Here is a 19,415-nt window from a genome sequence, read left to right on the forward strand (position 1 = left end):
GGCTGATGGAGCTCAGCCCCCTGTTGCTATGATGAGGATGGTTACCAGCCATATTGCACCATCCATCCACCAGAAAAAATTAGGGCCAATAGGCTGATGACGAGGACGGTTACCAGTCCTTTTGTACCATCAGCTGAGGCTGATGATGAGGATGGATTTCCATCTTTTTGCACGATCAGCTTATGCTGATGATGAAGATAGATTTCCATCCTTTTGTACCATCAGCCACCCATGGCGGGGGGGGGGGAGCAAGGATGTTGGTGTTGAGTGCTGCACTATCGCGTCTATCTGCAGCATTCAGTAAAGATAGGGTGACATGTAAAAGAGTCAGAGGATTGTTTTACCTTTCGCTTCTGGGGGTGGGTGGGGGGTGGGTGAGTAGATTGCCAAGCTATGCCCTGACCCGCGGGCACTGTGTTTGACCCTAGAAGCATTTGGAGCTCAGCCAAGAATGCAAATAATTTTAGGAGGCTGCAGGAACTGTGGGATAGCTTCAGTCCTCCAGTACATGAGCGTCCATTTGATTCTTTGGCTTTCCGTTACGCTTGTCATGCTGCAGTGCGCTGAGTCCCTGCTATGGCGTCTGTCTGGAGATTTTTAAAAAAGGATTCTGAATTTCATCTTCTGTAACGGAGCGCTGATAGAACGGATAGAACGGATTTGCCTGCCCTTACAGCGATCACATCCGCATGGTCCATGCGGGAGCTCTTTTTTTTATTTTGATTTCGGACTGCATCGCCACCCGTGCTGATCGGAGCTCCATGCTGGGCAAACAGGAAATATTCAAAAGTTCGCGGGGCTTTTCCTGTTTACCTGACCACTGCATCCGAGTTCAGATTGCGGTCCAGAGCGGTCACTGGTGCACTGTGGGATAGCTCCCGGAGGCCAATACCATCGATCAGCGTCCACACTAACCCTAATCCGATATGTTAATACCGATACTAGCGTTACTCCTCTCGTTAGGGAGGAGTACAGAAACCGGTTTAAAGAGCCATTAAAATCGATATAAGGTGCCTCCTAGTGTGGACGGTTTTGGCGTTAAATCGGTTTTACGCTCCTAAAACCGATTTAAACGCCTAGTGTAGACCAGGCCTTTGACTTTTCCTTCCTAAGTGTAGTACTTTGCACTTTTCTTTATTGAATTTCATCTTGTTTTCAAATCTGCTCTGCAACTTGTCCAGGTCATATTGAATTCTAATCCTGTCCTCCAAGTGCTTTCGATCCCTCCCAGCTTGGGTCACCGGCAAATGTAATAAGCATACTCTCCACTCCATTATCCAAGTCATTAATGAAAATATTGAATAGTACCAGACCCAGGACTGACCCCATGGCACCCCACTAGATACACATTCCCAGTTTCAAACCACTGATGACTACTGTTTGAGTATGATTTTTCAACCAGTTGTGCATCCAGCTTCTAGTCATTTCATCTAGACCACATTTCTCTAATTTGTTTATGAGAATGTCATGTGCAACTACATCAAAAGCCTAACTAAAATCAAGATATCTCACATCTACTACTTCAGCCCTATCCATGAGGCCAGTAACCCTGTCAAAGAAGGAAATTAGGTTGGCATGGCATCATTTATTTTTGGCAAATCCATGCTGGCTCCTCCTTGAAACCCTATTATATTGTAGGTGCTTATAAACTGATTGTTTAATAATTTGTTCCAGTATCTTTTGGGTATTGAAGTTAAACTGACAGGATCCTCTTTATTCCAGTCTTTATAGATAGGTGCTTGCCCTTGTCCAGTCCTCTGGGACGTCACCTGTCCTCAGTGAGTTCTCAAAGATAATTGGTAATGGTTCCACCAGTGCTTCAGCTAGATCCTTATGTATCTTTGTGTGACAATCAGGGTCCAGACACTCCAGTGGGAGAACAGGGGGCCTGAACCCCCAAAATAAGCAGTTGAAACAACTGATTGTATAGAGTATTATTGTACTATAACAGTGTATTGTGTAAACATCATATAAAAACTGGAGACATGCTGGTTATGGATATCGTTGTGTGAGGTATATACAGATGGCAAATAGAGCTATGTATATGTGATGGAAATATGTTCCTAAAATATGTTTTGGGGACAGACTTGATAAACAAGTTTGTCCTAGACAAAGGGATGTTGTTTTGCCCATTTGCCTGTGTCTCAAATGTAAACTGAGCAAGGTGAGGCCAGAGACACTGGAAATTACGTTACATATGAGCCAAGAGGTTGTTGGGAAGTCACCAGAAAGAGTCAAATAGCAAAGGAGAAGAAATTTATCTCGGGAGGCACTTCAGACTAACACATTTCAAAAATTGACTAGAGTATACAAAAAAGGAGAGTGAACTTCTTAGTTACCCATCATTTAGGGGGCAAAGGGGACAGCACCCTCTAATTCCATGAATGTTGGAGCCTCCTGCCGGAAAGCTTGGAGATGCTGGTAGCTTGATATGAGAAAGCTGTTGAGGCAAAGATCATAATTTGCTAAAGTAAAGTCTTAGACACTAGAAAGTGTTGTATTTTTTTTGTAAGCATTTTCTGCTTCTGTTATCTCTGCCTATTATCATTTAAGTCTATGTTCTTTATTAATAAACTTATTCTTGGTTTTAACATAAATCAGCTCAGTGCTGTGTGTTAAGGTAAAGAGTGTGTCTTCAGCTGGGGTTGTTACCCAGGGGTTTTAGAACCCAAATCAGTGGCAACTTAACTGGTTTTCTTTGAGGAAAAAAATAATGTGGCCATAACTCCTCTGTCTGATAAATGACTGATACAAAGCAGAGTGCTTTACCTAAAACTATTTTTTTTTTAGGTTTCAAGTGTGCACATACACACACACGTGTATGCTGTAGAAGTAGGGAGCAGAGCATTCCAAATATTTATAGTTACATAAAAGTCTGAAATTGTTTCAATAAATTAACAGCCAGGTTACCGAGGCTCCCTCCTTCCATCTGACTACTGGTGTCAAATCCTTGCCAAAAGGAAAACTCCCTCAGACTGCTTCAAAGCACACTTTCTAAATATTTTTTTGTACATTTTCTTTGGATAAAGCACACAGCTCGTAATAGCCGCCAATAGGCTAGTAATTTCCCCAGCAACAGCCAATAACAATTCATTATTTTTATTAGCAAAATATTTCTACTTATAACAACAATAAAACTTACATGTTAGAGACACCTAAAATCAAGGTGGGTTGTCCAAACATTTTTTCCTATTTTTACAGTACATTTATTTTTTATTTTATTCTTTCATTTTGATAAGAAAAACTGCGAGCATGCAGCTATTTGGCCTTGCCTCTCAAGGTGGTAAAACTATTTTAGCTGTGTGATGTTTGAGTTTCAGCTGGCAGTGGCTAAACATACAAAATCATGAATTCCAGTGCTGTCAAATTCTTGTGTACATTCAGGAATGTCAAATACAGGGGCTTCAGGCTAACAGGTTAGTGTCTGTGTACTGTATCTTTGGGGATAGTAGACTTAATAATTTCTGTGAGGCTTGCATTCCTTCCCCCTCATTGTTAATATTAATTGTGTTAAGTATCTGCTCACCATTAACCTATTTAGTAAGGATTAAAGCAAAACAGTAATTAAACACCTCAGCCTTCTTGATATCATCCCTTATTAGGTCTCTTTTGCACCAAGTAGAGGACCTGTTCTTTACTTCATCTTTCTCTTATGCTCTAATGTATTTAGAGAACTTCTTCTTATTGTCTTTTTATGTCCCTTGCTGGGTGTAACTCATATTGTGCTTTAGCCTCTCTGATTTAGTCCCTACATGCTGGTGCTGTGGTTTTGTGCTCATCCTTAGCAAGTACTTCACATTTCCACTTTGTGTAGGATTCCTTTTTGATTTTCAGTCATTAAAGAGCTCCTGTGGAGCCATATTGGTCTCTTACGATTCTTTCTGTCTTTCCTTCACATCAGGATAGCTTGCAATTGTGTTTTTAATACTGAGAAACTGTCAGATCTCCTGACCTCCCTTTCTTCCGATGGGACCTTATCTACCAGTTCACTATGTTTGTTAAAGTCTGTTGTTTTTTTAAAGTCCATTTTCCTTATTCTGCTTCTTTCACTCCTTCCTTTCCTTAGAATCATGAAAGCTATCATTTCATGATCACTTTCACCCAAGTTGCCTTCCACCTTCATGTTCATGAACAATTCCTCCCTCTTGGTCAGATTCTAGTCTCAAATGTCGGTCTCCCTGGTTACTTCCTCTACTTTTATGGAACAAAAAGTTTCCCCCAACACATTCCAAGAACTGATTGAACATTTAGTGTTTTGCCTTATTTCTTTTCCAACAGATGTCTGGGTAGATAAAGTCCCCTGTTCCTGCCAGGTCTTGTGTTTTGAATATTTCTGTTTGTTGTAGAAATGCCTCATCCGCTCCTTCTCCTGATTGGGTGATCTATAGTAGAGCCCTACCATTACATCACCCCTATTTTTCCCAGCTTTGCCCAGAGACTTTCAGCTGGTCTGCCTCTCACCGCCTTCTGGGGCTCAGAACCTCAGACTTACCCAAGGTCAGCCAGCAGCATAGCCGGGGATAGTCCCAGTCTAGTGGTTTTTCCAGTAGGCCACAAGGTTGCTATGTGATTCCTCAGTGCTCCTCCCCATCCTGTACATTTTGTTACAATGCAATGGGGATAATGGTGGTTGTGTAGTTGCTATCGAGGCCTGCAAAGGGGCAGGGCTCCCCTAGGTTTCAGCACACACATGGAAGGGGAGAATTCATGGCTGATGTGCCTTACCTCAACCCCCCAACTTTTTCTGCTACCCTTCCTAGTTTGCAACCCCTCCTGTGTTCTCCCCTCCTCCTCCTCCTCCTCCCCCTCCTCCAATCCTCACTCTCTTCCCCCACAACTTCTTCTCTCCCCTACCTCCCATTCCCATTTGTTTCCCTCCCCATAATAAACACATCCCTGGCTGTGAACCCAAACATTTCCCCCTGTTCCCATCTGCTCTTGCACTCCCGATCACTCTCCCACTCCCAGTCAGCATTCACATGCGGAAGTGGTTTTCTTTTCAGAAGCAGTTTCAGCACATTCTGAATATTTTGCTGCACTCAGATTATATTTGCACCAAACAAAATTCCCCCATGAGAGAGACAAATTGGAGCAATAAACCTGCTTTTTAAACATCACTTTTCTTTTCTGGGCTGGAGTTGCACTCACAGTGCTTGGGGTGGCGGGAGGGTGCCTCTCTGTAAGGACCACAATTTACCCTCAAAGCCACCCACCTGGTTTAGCAGGTTTCCAGATAGCTATCCTCCTTCAGTGCACCTGCTCAGTGTAGTCCATTAGGTGTGTGTGTAGGTGCAGAAGCCTTTTCAAGCACCTCACTGGAGAAGTAGGCGCTTTTTGAAATAACATTTTAATTTGATTTCCCCCAAGGGCTCGTGAATGACATATCCTCTGTTGGGGGTAACCCTGGAGTGTCTGAGACCCTGATGCAATGATCTGAGCCTTGGTTTGATCTCTATCTGTGAGCAAAAATAGAATGCCAGAATCTGTCAACTTTAAGACAAGCTGATTTTTCTTTTTTCCCTGGGAGCTGTATATTCAAACCCCCTTGGTGAAATGGCCCCAAATTTCAATTACTAATACAACCCTGTGCTCCTATGTGAAATACCGTATTCCAATACAATCCCATCAATTAGGCAGACATTAGAGCACTTAGAAAAAATTAGCTTTGAAGGAAACCTTGTCTCAACCTTAATTGTTGCAGAGCTGTCACTGACCTATAGTATCACCACTGTGTATTTTGTCCCCAGTCAGACCCCTGTGTGCAACTGTTCTGATTCAGGAAGCTTCCAATAACCTAGGACTCAGCACCCATGAGAACCCCAGTTTTGTCACATGACAGTTGTGTGAGATCCTGGGGACAGACCCTCCAGACTCCTGACCAGCACTTTGGAACCACCAAAACAGAGACTGGGCCCAGCCCAAGACAATCTGTCCCAGGCGTGACCCTGAGCCCAGAGCGGTACATGCCGGGGTGGAGTTTGGTGGGTCCTCACAAAGGGCAGACATGGGCAATAACGCCTGCACTGTAAGAACCTGATTATCACATCTGAACATCCTGATTCACAAAGTGCCCACTAAACTGGGAAATAATTATTAATACTTTGTCACATCTCTGTATAGAATTGTGTAACAAAAACGTCCCTCTGATCTCCCTTCTCCTTGTTCTCAGGGTACGCCGGGTACAGGCTGGCAAACGGCAGCACAGGGTGTTCGGGGAGAGTGGAGCTTCGCCACGGAGGCACCTGGGGAACCCTCTGTGACTCCCACTGGGATTTACAGGCTGCCCACACCCTCTGCCAGCAGTTTGACTGTGGATTCGCCATGTCGATTCCAGCAGGGCAGCTCTTTGGCACAGGAGATGGGCCTGTCTGGAACGGCACATTTGGCTGTGAGAGGAACGAATCCCGCCTGAGGGACTGTCCTGTTACTGCGCTGGGCACAACTGAGTGTCCCCCTGGGAGTGAAGCCAGCGTGGTGTGTTCAGGTGAGCAGCTGCAGTAGGAAAGAAAAGAACTGGGGACTGGGGAACATCCTCAGCCAGATCTTCACAGTGTGTCAATCGGCCAAGCTCCACTGGCTCAGTAAGGCTATGCTGATTTACACCAGGTGGGGACCTGGCCCATAAATTGACACCCTGTCCCTGCACCAGCCAAGTCTGCTGGAACTGATCCCTCTGTGAAATGCTTGTGGTGACATGAGTATGGAATGTACCAAGGAAACCAAATTCTGGTCCCTGGTCCTCCCTTCGCGCTAACTGATGTGGATCGAATATCACTTTGTGAATGTGCTGGTGTGGAATAGTCCCACACCCCACACAGAGTAACTGGTATTATTGAACATTAGTAACAATCCCTTCCTGTTTCCCACTCCCCTCCCTGTCATTGCCATTAACACTGGTCACTGCACCATCTCGACACTCACTTTCCCTTGTGCTCAGGCTGCCTCGGAGGCAGGTTAGTGAATGGCACCGAGTGCTCCGGGAGAGTGGAGATCCGACATGGAGACACATGGGGAAGCCTCTGTGCGTCCTACTGGGATTTGCAAGATGCCAACGTCCTCTGCCATCAGCTGAACTGTGGATATGCCGAGTCGATCCAGGGAGGAGCCCATTTCGGGGAAGAGAGTGGAACTGTATGGAGCGACACTTTTCATTGTGAAGGGACTGAATCCTGTCTGTGGGATTGTTCTCGCATGGCCCTGGGCAACCACGGCTGCTCCCCACGAGACACGGCCGGGGTTATTTGCTCAGGTAAGTTTAATACAGACATGTATATGTTAGTTACAGAGCAGTGTGCTGCCCAGATTAGGATCTTCAGGAGTAGTCCCACTGACTACAGTACTCAAGGTAAGTAGGAGTATTGAAATGTTCCTCTCTTTGTTTAAGTTCCCCAGATCAGAGACACCTCCAGGTGCAGTGCGGGTTGGCAAGGTGGATCCTAGAACTATGACAGAATGAACCGGAGAGAATGGCTCTGTGCTATAAACCTGGGGTTTGTGATTCACAGATTCCCTCAGTCCCAGCAGGGCTGACTCAGCCCTTCATCAGATTGAAGTTGGTGTTGCAGAAGCAACCTGTATACAGAGAGCTCATCCAGGCTGCGGGGGCATTACAATCCCTTTTCACTCTCTGGAAAATTAGGTGTTTGCCCTGGTGTTCCTTGCCAAAATGTTTCCCTGTTGCTCATCCTGGGTTGTGTGCTGGTGGGTTGCAGCCCTCACCTGCAGAGTTTGCTCAGTGTGTGTGGGTGTGTGTATATATGTTTGTAGATCATTAATTCCCCACAACACTTCACAGAAATAGTCATTTCTTTGCGAAAGATCCTGGTTTTCAAGAAAGTGTTCAGATGGCTCCAGAGCTTGGCTTCTGAGCCAGCTGGAAACTTTCAGAAAGATCCTGCTCTTGGTGAGAGCAGCTGGTGCCTTGATGCAGATCTTCCTCTACAATGCAACACAAATACTGCAGGGGTCCTTTTTCCTCCAGGCTTCTCCAAAGATCTTCAAAGGCTTCCCCATGCCCCACCTGACAACTGCCATACCTGATAACTTGCCATCTATCTGCTGGCTATCCATAGGGGCTTTTTACACCTGTTTCACTGTTGCTCCATTCAGCAATGCCTAACTGGTTTAAGAGCCTAACGTTTCATGAAGGCACTTAGCAGCCTTCATCAATGAGATCAATAGGATTCACACCCCTGAGTGACATAACTATGCCAACCTCACCCCCAGTGTAGACAACAATAGGAGAATTCTTCCATTGATCTAGCTACCACCACTCGGAAAGGTGGATTACCTACAGCAATAGTAAAACCCTTTCTGTCACCGAAGGAAACATCTACACTACAGCGGCATAGCTGCAGTGCTGTTCTGTGTCACCATAGTGCCCATAGTGTAGATATGGCCTTAGTAAAATAAACATTTAATGCACACAGAAAACATTGTAATAACTATGAATAACATTTAAACAAAAGCAGCAAAGAGTCCTGCGGCACCTTATAGACTAACAGACATATTGGAGCATGAGCTTTCATGGGTGAATACCCACTTTGCCAGATGCATGTCGTGGAAATTTCCAGAGGCAGGTATAAATAATAATCAGAATCAAACCAAGAATCAGTCTAGAGATTACAAGGTTAGTTCAATCAGAGAGGATGAGGCCTTCTTCTAGCAGTTGAGGTGTGAACACCAAGGAAGGAGAAATGGCTGCAGGATGGCTACCTTTAAATCTGCTATTGTGTGTCCAGGGAGATTGAAGTGTTCTACAACCCATCCTGGACAATGATCCCACACTTTCACAGGCCTTGGGAGGCAGGCCAGTCCTCACCCATAGACAACCCACCAACCTGAAGCATATTCTCACCAGTAACTGCACACCGCACCATAGTAACTCTAGCTCAGGAAACAATCCATGCAACAAACCTCAGTGCCAATTCTGCCCACATATCTACACCAGCGACACCATCACAGGACCTAACCAGATCAGCCACACCATCACCAGTTCATTCACCTGCACGTCCACCAATGTAATATACACCATCATGTGCCAGCATTGCCCCTCTGCTATGTACATCGGCCAAACTGGACAGTCCCTACGTAAAAGGATAAATGGACACAAGTCAGATATCAGGAATGGCAATATGCAAAAACCTGTAGGAGAACATTTCAGTCTCCCTGGAATAGCAGATTTAAAGGTAGGCATCCTGCAACCAAAAAGCTTCAGGACCAGACTGCAAAGAGAAACTGCTGAGCTTCAGTTCATCTGCAAATTTGACACCATTAGCTCAGGATTAAACGAAGACTGTGAATGGCTAGCCAACTACAAAAGCAGTTTCTCCTCCCTTGGTGTTCACACCTCAACTGCTAGAAGAGGGCCTCATCCTCCCTGATTGAACTAACCTTGTAATCTCTAGACTGATTCTTGCTTGCATATTTATACCTGCCTCTGGAAATTTCCACGACATGCATCTGACAAAGTGGGTATTCACCCACGAAAGCTCATGCTCCAATATGTCTGTTAGTCTATAAGGCGCCGCAGGACTCTTTGCTGCTTTTACAGATCCAGACTAACACGGCTACCCCTCTGATCTTTAAACAAAAGCTATTAAACAGTAAATCTACAGCTTCTCCTTATTCAGAATGTCCCCCTTTTGTTTCTGTTACAACTTAACATGTTCTATACTTTAGCATGCACATCAAAACACATTCCCCACTGATCTTCTCTTAGAGATGATTTCTCAGTCTTTGCAGTGTGGTTGTAACATATAGTGTGTCTTCAGAGCTTGAGAAATGGCAGTACCTCAGTCGTTTCAAACACTTCGGAACTTGGTGAGCAATGAAACACTCTGGGGATCTTGGCAGCTAGCAGTGTTCCAGCCCGAGGCTTGGGTTAAGAGTTGTCTGGGTCTCTCTTTTGCTGTTGCAACAGAAATCTGTAGCCTGTATTCAAAGCGGTACCAGCATTAGAAGGAGCCTCTGCAATGTCTGTTCCCTGGATCTCTGTAAGGCTCTCACTCCATAGAACACTGTCTTCTCCCCATAAACCCAGCTAAGGCAGGCAAGACTTCACATATCCTCACCTCACTAAGTGCTGCCCCGTTCTCTCTCTTTAACTGAGACAGAGTCCCAGTTTAAAGCAGTCAGCTGACAGTGAAATGTAAATTCCATAGTCTCTGTGGTCTCCACAGTAACAAATGCTGCCCCCAACTCTCCATCTAGGTCCATAGAACACACCATGGTGCACCAAACATTATCCCAATGGAGGGCTTCCCTAGCAAATAAAGCTGGAATAGCACTGCCCTGTATCCACAGTGGTACAGGGGTTGGGACCAGCCTTCACAGCAGACACATCTTTCAATGCTGCATCTATCAGCCGCTGAGTCCACAGGGCTGTCTTCGACATGGAATACATTAAAAAGCTGGGTTGACCCAGCTAAATCACTCAGGGATATGAAAAATCCTCACCCCTGAGTGACGTAGTTAAGACAACCTACCCCCCACTGTAGAAAGCACTAGGTAAACAGAAAAATTCTTCTGTCAAGCTAGCTACCACCTCTCGGGTAGGTGGATCAACTTAAGCAAAGGGAGAATCCTTCCGGTCAGCATAGGTAGGGTCTACACTAAAGGGCTACAGAGGTGCAGCTGCAGCTGTGCCATGGTAGCCTTTCAAGTGTATAAAAGCCCTTCAACTCCTGTATTTATAACCTTCCCCTGCCTTGCACTCTAGCTCTGCCCTCAGAGGGTGACTATGGGAAACCCACCTGGCAGGTCACACCCTAATGTAACAGAGGCCCAGAGTATCCAGCTAAAACCTACATCCTCTCCCCACGGCATCTTTCGCTTCCTGTCAGAGAAATAAAGTCAAATGCTGCAATACAAGGAATGTGGGTGACACTGACACAGATTCTGTGTAGGAAGTAAGGGGATATTACAGTGGGCCCAATTCTTACTAACTACAAGATTCATTTACACCTGTTGTGACGAAGTGGGAATATTCTTAATGTTTTCTTGGAATACTGTGTGGGTGCCTCAGTTTCCCCTTTGCATTTCTTAAGTATCTAGGTGCTGGGATAAGGCGGCATGATTGTTGCAGAGCCCTAGAGGGCCAGTGTGATGCCGTCTGCACAGAGAATGGCCGACACCCTGTCTCCTGGCAACTGATGGCCTGCGCCCCTCCCATGCAAATGTGCCAGCTGAAGGGGTTGGAGAACAAAGATCTGGTTACCTCCTGGCCTGGGAAAGAGACAAAGGCTGGAGGAAGGGCTGGAGAGTTTGTTTGGAGCTGACTGGGGAAATGGAGGGAGGCCCAGGTGAGGCTCTGGCCTCCCTGGCCCCAAGATTGACCTGGCTGAGGGGGCCTACAAGCAGGGCCGGCTCCAGACCCCAGTGCGCCAAGTGTGTGCTTGGGGCGGCGTGCCGTGGGAGGGCAGCAGGCGGCTCCGGTGGACCTCCTGCAGACGTGCCTGCGGAGGGTCCACTGGTCCCGCGGCTCCGGTGGACCTCCCGCAGGCATGTCTGTGGGAGGTCCACCAGAGCTGTGGGACCGGTGACCGCCAGAGTGCCCCCCGCGGCGTGCCGCCCTGCTTGGGGTGGCGCAATTCCTAGAGCCGCCCTTGCCTACAAGTTCTGTTTTAGACTGTTTTCTCATAAACCTTCTGTTTTACTGGCTGGCTGTCAGTCATGTCTGACTGTCAAATTGGGGTGCAGAAGCCCCCCACCCCATGCGAACTCGCTGTGGGCAGGGCCGGCTCTAACATTTTTGCCGCCCCAAGCAAAAAAAAAAAAAAAAAAAAAAGTGCACCGCCCCGCCCCCGCGAGCGCCGCCTGACCCCTCCCCGAGTGTCGCGCCGCCCAAGTCCCCGCTCCCCCGAGTGCTGAGTCGCACCGCCCAAGTCCCCGCTCCCCTGAGTGCCGCCTGGCCAAACCAAACCAAACAAAAACAAACCCCAATCGCTGCCCCCTCCCAAGGTGCTGCCCCAAGCACGTGCTTGGTAGGCTGGTGCCTGGAGCCGGCCCTGGCTGTGGGAAGCATATGGTGTGAGAAGGGGATGCTGAATTCTCTGAGGTCAGATGCAGGAAGGTCGAAGCTGTGTAAGTTTCTTGCTCTGGAGACAGTATGCTCACGGAGAGGAGGAATACGCCACCAGAGTCCTGACTGGCTTCATATGGAGTAGTTCCGGAGCATTGCCCGGTGACTCCGTGGCACCTGCTCAGAGTATAGGAGTCTTAATGTGAGAATCAGACCATACATAACTTTAATTAAAAAAATAGAGTAATTGAATCCCTGCCTTAAGTGTAATATTAATCTCATCTTTAAATATGGAGTCACTACTGTCCTCTGTATGTATATTCTTATAACTGTTTATAGATTTAGGAAGACTTGACAGGTTTACAGATCATATTTTGGGAGCACTGTGGTTCCTTTGAAATGCAAGGTGCCATATACACTGTATAAATCTCCATTGACCTAATAGATTCATAGACTCTAGGACTGGAAGGGGCCTCGAGTCCTGTCCCCTACCCTCATGGCAGGACCAAATACTGTCTAGACCATCCCTGATAGACATTTATCTAACCTACTCTTAAATATCTCCAGAGATGGAGATTCCACAACCTCCCTAGACAATTTATTCCAATGTTTAACCACCCTGACAGTTAGGAACTTTTTTCTAATGTCCAACCTAAACCTCCCTTGCTGCAGTTTAAGCCCATTGCTTCTTGTTCTATCCTTAGAGGGGGAAGGTGAAGGTGAACAAGTTTTCTCCCTCCTCCTGATGCCACCCTTTTAGATACCTGAAAACTGCTATCATGTCCCCTCTCAGTCTTCTCTTTTCCAAACTAAACAAACCCAATTCTTTCAGCCTTCCTTCGTAGGTCATGTTCAAGACCTTTAATCATTCTTGTTGCTCTTCTCTGGACCCTCTCCAATTTCTCCACATCTTTCTTGAAATGCGGTGCCCAGAACTGGACACAATACTCCACTTGAGGCCTAACCAGCGCAGAGTAGAGCGGAAGAATGACTTAAGAACGGCCGTACTGGGTCAGACCAAAGACACTTCTCCTGTCTTGCTCACAATACACCTGTTAATGCATTCCAGAATCATGTTTGTTTTTTTGCAACAGCATCACACTGTTGACTCATATTTAGCTTATGGTCCACTATAACCTCTAGATCCCTTTCTGCCGTACTCCTTCCTAGACAGTCTCTTCCCATTCTGTATGTGTGAAACTGATTGTTCCTTCCTAAGTGGAGCACTTTGCATTTGTCTTTATTAAACTTCATCCGGTTTACCTCAGACCATTTCTCCAATTTGTCCAGATCATTTTAAATTATGATCATGTCCTCCAAAGCAGTTGCAATCCCTCCCAGTTTGGTATCATCTGCAAACTTAATAAGCATACTTTCTATGCCAACATCCAAGTAGTTGATGAAGATATTGAACAGAGCTGGTCCCAAAACAGACCCCTGCGGAATCCCACTTGTTATACTTTTCCAGCAGGATTGGGAACGATTAATAACTACTCTCTGAGTATGGTTATCCAGCCAGTTATGCACCCACCTTATAGTATCCCCATCTAAATTGTATTTGCCTAGTTTATCCATAAGAATATCATGCGAGACCATATCAAATGCCTTACTAAAGTCTAGGTATACCACATCCACTGCTTCTCCCTTATCCACAAGGCTCGTTATCCTATCAAAGAAAGCTATCAGATTGGTATGACATGATTTGTTCTTTACAAATCCATGCTGGCTATTCTCTATCACCTTACCATCTTCCAAGTGTTTGCGGATGATTTCCTTAATTACTTGCTCCATTATCTTCCCTGGCACAGAAGTTAAACTAACTGGTCTGTAGTTTCCTGGGTTGTTTTTATTTCCCTTTTTATAGATGGGCACGATATTTGCCCTTTTCCAGTCTTCTGGAATCTCTCCCATGATTTTCCAAAGAGAATAGCTAGAGGCTCAGATGCCTTCTCTATTAGCTCCTTGAGTATTCTAGGATGCATTTCATCAGGCTCTGGTGACTTACAGGCATCTAACTTTTCTAAGTGATTTTTAACTTGTTCTTTTTTTTATTTTATCTTCTAAACCTACCCTCTTCCCATTAGCATTCACTATGTTAGGCATTCCTTCAGACTTCTCAGTGAAGACCGAAACAAAGAAGTCATTAAGCATCTCTGCCATTTCCAAGTTTCCTGTTACTGTTTCTCCCTCCTCACTGAGCAGTGGGCCTACCCTGTCCTTGGTCTTCCTCTTGCTTCTAATGTATTGATAAAAAGTCATCTTGTTTCCCTTTATTCCCATAGCTAGTTTGAGCTCATTTTGTGCCTTTGCCTTTCTAATCTTGCCCCTGCCTTCTTGTGTTGTTTGTCGATATTCAGCCTTTGTAATCTGTCCTAGTTTCCATTTTTTATATGACTCCTTTTTATTTTTTAGATCATGCAAGATCTCGTGGTTAAGCCAAGGTGGTCTTTTGCCACATTTTTTAATCTTTCCTACCCAGTGGAATAGCTTGCTTTTGGGCCCTTAATAGTGTCCCTTTGAAAAACTGCCAACTCTCCTCAGTTGTTTTTCCCCTCAGTCTCGATTCCCATGGGACCTTACCTATCACCTCTCTGAGCTTACCAAAATCCGCCTTCCTGAAATCCATTATCTCTATTTTGCTGTACTCCCGTCTACCCTTCCTTAGAATTGCAAACTCTATGATTTCATGATCACTTTCACCCAAGCTGCCTTCTACTTTCAAATTCTCAATGAGTTCCTCCCTATTTGTTAAAATCAAGTCTAGAACAGCTTCCCCCCCAGTAGCTTTTTCAACCTTCTGAAATAAAAAGTTGTCTGCAATGCAGTCCAAGAACTTATTGGATAGTCTGTGCCCTGTGGTGTTATTTTCCCCAACATATATCTGGATAGTTGAAGTCCCCCATCACCACCAAATCTTGGGCTTTGGATGATTTTGTTAGTTGTTTAAAAAAAGCCTCATCCACCTGGTTAGGTGGCCTGTAGTAGACTCCTAGCACGACATCACCCTTGTTTTTTACCCCTTTTAGCCTAACCCAGAGACTCTCAACACTTCCGTCTCCTATGTCCATTTCCACCTCAGTCCAAGTGTGTACATTTTTAATATATAAGGCAACACCTCCTCCCTTTTTCCCCTGTCTATCCTTCCTGAGCAAGCTGTACCCATCCATACCAACATTCCAATCATGTGTATTATCCCACCAAGTTTCAGTGATGCCAACAATGTCATAGTTGTATTTATTTATTAGCACTTCCAGTTCTTCCTGCTTATTACCCATACTTCTCGCATTTATATATAGGCATCTAAGATACTGGTTTGATCTTGCCTCCCAGTTTTGCCCTGACCCTCCTTTCTCTCTGCCATTATAGCCCACACTCCCTCTTGTTTCTGACCCATCTCCCCATGTTCTCTACTTACCTGTGGGCTTTACTCACCTGTCCCCGTCGACCCTAGTTTAAAGCCCTCCTCACTAGGTTAGCCAGTCTGTGTGCAAATAGGGTCTTTCCCCTCCTCAAAAGGTGAAAGCCATCTCTGCCTAGCAGTCCTTCCTCGAATACTGACAGGTTTCAGAGTAACAGCTGTGTTAGTCTGTATCCGCAAAAAGAACAGGAGTACCTGTGGCACCTTAGAGACTAACAAATTTATTTCAGCATGAGCTTTCATGAGCTACAGCTCACTTCTTCGGATGCATAGAATGGAATGTGCTCAATTCTATGCATCCGAAGAAGTGAGCTGTAGCTCATGAAAGCTCATGCTGAAATAAATTTGTTAGTCTAAGGTGCCACAAGTACTCCTGTTCTTCCTCGAATAGCATCCCATGGTCGAGGAAGCCAAAGCCCTCCTGGCGACACCATCTTCGCAGCCAGGCATTCACCTCCATGATGCATCTGTCTCTGCCTGGGCCTATACCTTTGACAGGAAGAATCGAAGAGAATACCACCTGCGCTCCAAACTCCTTCACCCGTACTCCCAGAGCCCTGTAGTCACCCTTGATCCTCTCAGTGTCACACCTCGCAGTATCATTTGTACCCACAAGGATGAATAGCATGGGGTAGTAGTCAGAGGGCTGGATAATCCTCGACAATGCCTCTGTAACATCTCGGATACGGGCCCCCGGCAGGCAGCATACCTCCCGAGATGAAATGTCAGGGCGACAGATGGGCGTCTCCGTCCCCCTCAGCAGAGAGTCTCCGATCACCACTACCCTACGTTTCCTATTCGCGGTGGTGGCAGCAGACCTCCCAGCCTTAGGGGTACGAGGCTTCTCCTCCTTTACGTTAGGCGGTGATTCCTTCTCTCCTGTATCAAGAAGAGCATAACGGTTACCTATTACCATGGCGGGAGGGTTCAGAGCAGGGGTGGAGCACTGCCTACTGCCAGAAGTAACCAGCTGCCAGTGTCCACCCTGAGCCATCTCCTCCTCCACCAGTGGTGTGTCAGCAGTCCTGTGTACTGGGACAGCTACCTCAGCTGTCTCCACATGGACACTGTCCAGGAATTGGTCATGGATTCAGATGCTCCTCAACCTAGCCACTTCCTCCTGTAGCTCCCCCATCTGCTGCCTGAGAGATTCCACCAGTAGGCACCTTTCACATTGGATGCCCCCACCCAACCTGGATATCCGTAAGTGGAAATTGCAAGTTACAGTCCCTGCAAAACCACACCAGGATCTGGGTAGAAGCATCCATGCTCAGGTGCTCTGTCTGGCTACAGGCACAGGTGACAGAAGCAGTGCTGGCATAGGTGTTGCGGGTCTTCCTAATCATCATAAGCCTTCCTCTGTCAAACTCCCTCTCAAACTCCCCTGTCTGCAGCTCCCTGTCCGCTCTGAAAGCGTCTTGGCTTCTCCCACAAGGAACTTCAACATCTTTACATGCTCACAGTGAACAAAATTTTAATATGAAATATACAAATGTTTAGAAAAAATGGGACCTTCCTCCCCATTGCCCAGAGGTCATTCACCCCTCCAAGCATCATCTCCAGCCAAGCCAATATCTAGAGTTCATGAGAAAGGTAACTCAAGTGTCCACAGTTGCAGACCTGGCCTGGAAAAACCCAATTGAGTGCAGAAAAGTCTCCTGTTGTAAATCACAACTATCTCATAGCGCTGCCACTATCAGTGTGTTGGGTGAGCACTGAGCATTTTTGTGGAGAGCGTTTTGGGAACCAGGGGCCTGATCCGCCAGGTTTCCTGAGCACTCTCCACTCACATTGACTCCTTAGAGAGGAGAGAGCTCCACATCGTGCAAGCTCTGATCTCAGAGCTGGGGAATTCTTTCCCTCCAACACCTTCTGCATTTCTGAGGAGACAGACAAATGAAACCCTTGAGAGAGGTTGTTCCCTGTATCATTGCACAGCAGTGAGGGTTACCTTCCACTTGGCACAAAAACCTGTGTTTCACATCACACCTGTGTATTATTTTTCATGCAGTACCAGCAGGGAGTGTTATTCAGTTTATTTTGTGTCTCTGTGAGCCCAGGTCGTTCTGAGGCGCTCAGACTGTTGTATGGAGAGAGCCGATGCAATGGGACAGTCGAAATTTTCATCCATGGTGTGTGGAGGAGAGTCCTGGATGACCAGTGGGACATGAACGATGCCAGCGTGGTCTGCAGACAGCTCCAGTGTGGAGTCGCTGAGAAAGCTTATAACCCCCCTAAGTCTGAGCAAGGAAGGGGCTCCGTGGGGCTGAGAAGGGTCCAGTGTGAAGGAAATGAGACTCGTCTGACACTCTGTGACAACTCCACATCTGAGACAGCCCAGGCAGGAATTGCTGAGGATGTCGGTGTTGTTTGCTCAGGTGACTTAGTGTGAAAATCTTATAAATATCCTGTCTTTGTTCAATGGGAACATGACCCACCCCAAGGCCTGCCTCCACCCCACCTTGTGCTGAGATCTCAGCATCCTTGAAATGATGTGGATCCGAGGTTCAAACTGTGACCCATTTATAGTAAAAATATATTATATACAGAACAAAGCATAGCCATGTTATACGGTTAATGCACTATAGCAACCTCTCATATTTTTATGTTAAAAAAGATTCATGAAAACTTTTTTACTGTGAAAAATCTTCACAATGAGATTACAAATTTTCACAAAGTCTGTTTTCACTAAAAAGTTCAGATTTTTATTGAAAAACTTGAGCTGTTGATTAACCAGTTAACTCACACATTTAACTAAAAACACTGAGATTAAAAAAAATTAATCGCAGTTTAATTGCACTGTTAAATAATAGAATACCAATTGAAATTTGTTTTATTTTTGAATGCAATTATTTTTTGTACATAATTCTACATTTGTAAGTTGAACTTCCATGATAAAGAGATTGCACTACAGTACTTGTATTAGCTGAATTGAAAAATACTATTTCTTTCATTTTTTACACTTTAAATATTTGGAATAAAAAATAAATATAAAATGAGAACTGTACACTTTCTATTGAGTTGTAATTGAAATCAATATATTTGAAACTGTAGAAAACATCCAAAATATTTAAATAAATGGTATTCTGTTATTGTTTAATTGCACAATTAATCACAATTCATTTTTTTTAATCACTTGACAGCTCTATGAAAAACCCAAATTTATTTGTGGAACATGAAAAATATTCATAGTCATTCATATTTTGTGGGGAAAAGGATGAATTTCCAAGCAGCTCTAGTGTATATAGTGGCTTCTTGATTTTAAAGTCTTAAGAAATATGCTGTCTTGAATCAGAAGACAAAAGTAAAAAACGGAAGTCATATACAACTTGTTTTGACCAAGGTTGCCATGGATAGTAGCTCTGGGCCAGATCCCCAAAGGGACTTGGGCATTGCAAGGCCTGACTCCTAGGTGCCTTGCCATCCAATGGAATCCTCAGCTCTGAGTCACACACCCAGCTCCCTGTACAATGCGTGGGGAGAGTTAGGCACCAGAAGCCAGAAAGCTGAACAGTGAGCCACCTAAATTTGACAACAGTGAAAAGCCAAGAAAGGGAATAGGGCCTAGATACACAAAGTTCTTTAGATGCCAACCTGCTATTGAGCTAAGCCTCAGCCGCCTGACACACAAGCGGAGGTAAGCACCTCTGCTCAGGGATCTCAGTCATGAACCCACTCCTGGAGCTAGGCATGTAAGCCAGGTCAGCCCTCTCATCTCCCCATTTTACCCATAACTCAGCAGTTAAAGCACTCAGCTGGGAAATTCATGTTCAAGCCCTGCTCTGCCTGATTTGGAGCAGGGATGTGAACACAGGTGAGTGCCCTAGTCACTATAGAATATAGGATATGCTGGGGTGGGTATCTCCTGTTGGAAATGTTCCACTTTCTACAAATAATCAATCACTGAATCAGAAAAAAAAGCTAGAGAGATTGATTCTAGCTGGTGGCCAGGGCATTCACCTGGAATATGGGAGA

General features: G+C 45.4%; 1 protein-coding gene across 1 annotated transcript in view; it reads left to right on the plus strand.

The window, feature by feature from the left end:
• The window catches only part of LOC123355839 (antigen WC1.1-like), a 58,532-nt gene that overhangs the window by 17,532 nt on the left and 21,585 nt on the right, over positions 1-19,415 (plus strand). Inside the window, exons 3-4 of the mRNA XM_044998603.1 lie at positions 6,170-6,484; positions 17,501-17,818. Of these exons, the coding sequence (XP_044854538.1) occupies positions 6,170-6,484; positions 17,501-17,818 (633 nt within the window). The remainder of the gene's footprint in view (positions 1-6,169; positions 6,485-17,500; positions 17,819-19,415) is intronic.

This window comes from Mauremys mutica, chromosome 1 (assembly GCF_020497125.1).
Source record: "Mauremys mutica isolate MM-2020 ecotype Southern chromosome 1, ASM2049712v1, whole genome shotgun sequence".
In the NCBI taxonomy this organism is placed as follows: Eukaryota; Metazoa; Chordata; order Testudines; family Geoemydidae; genus Mauremys; species Mauremys mutica.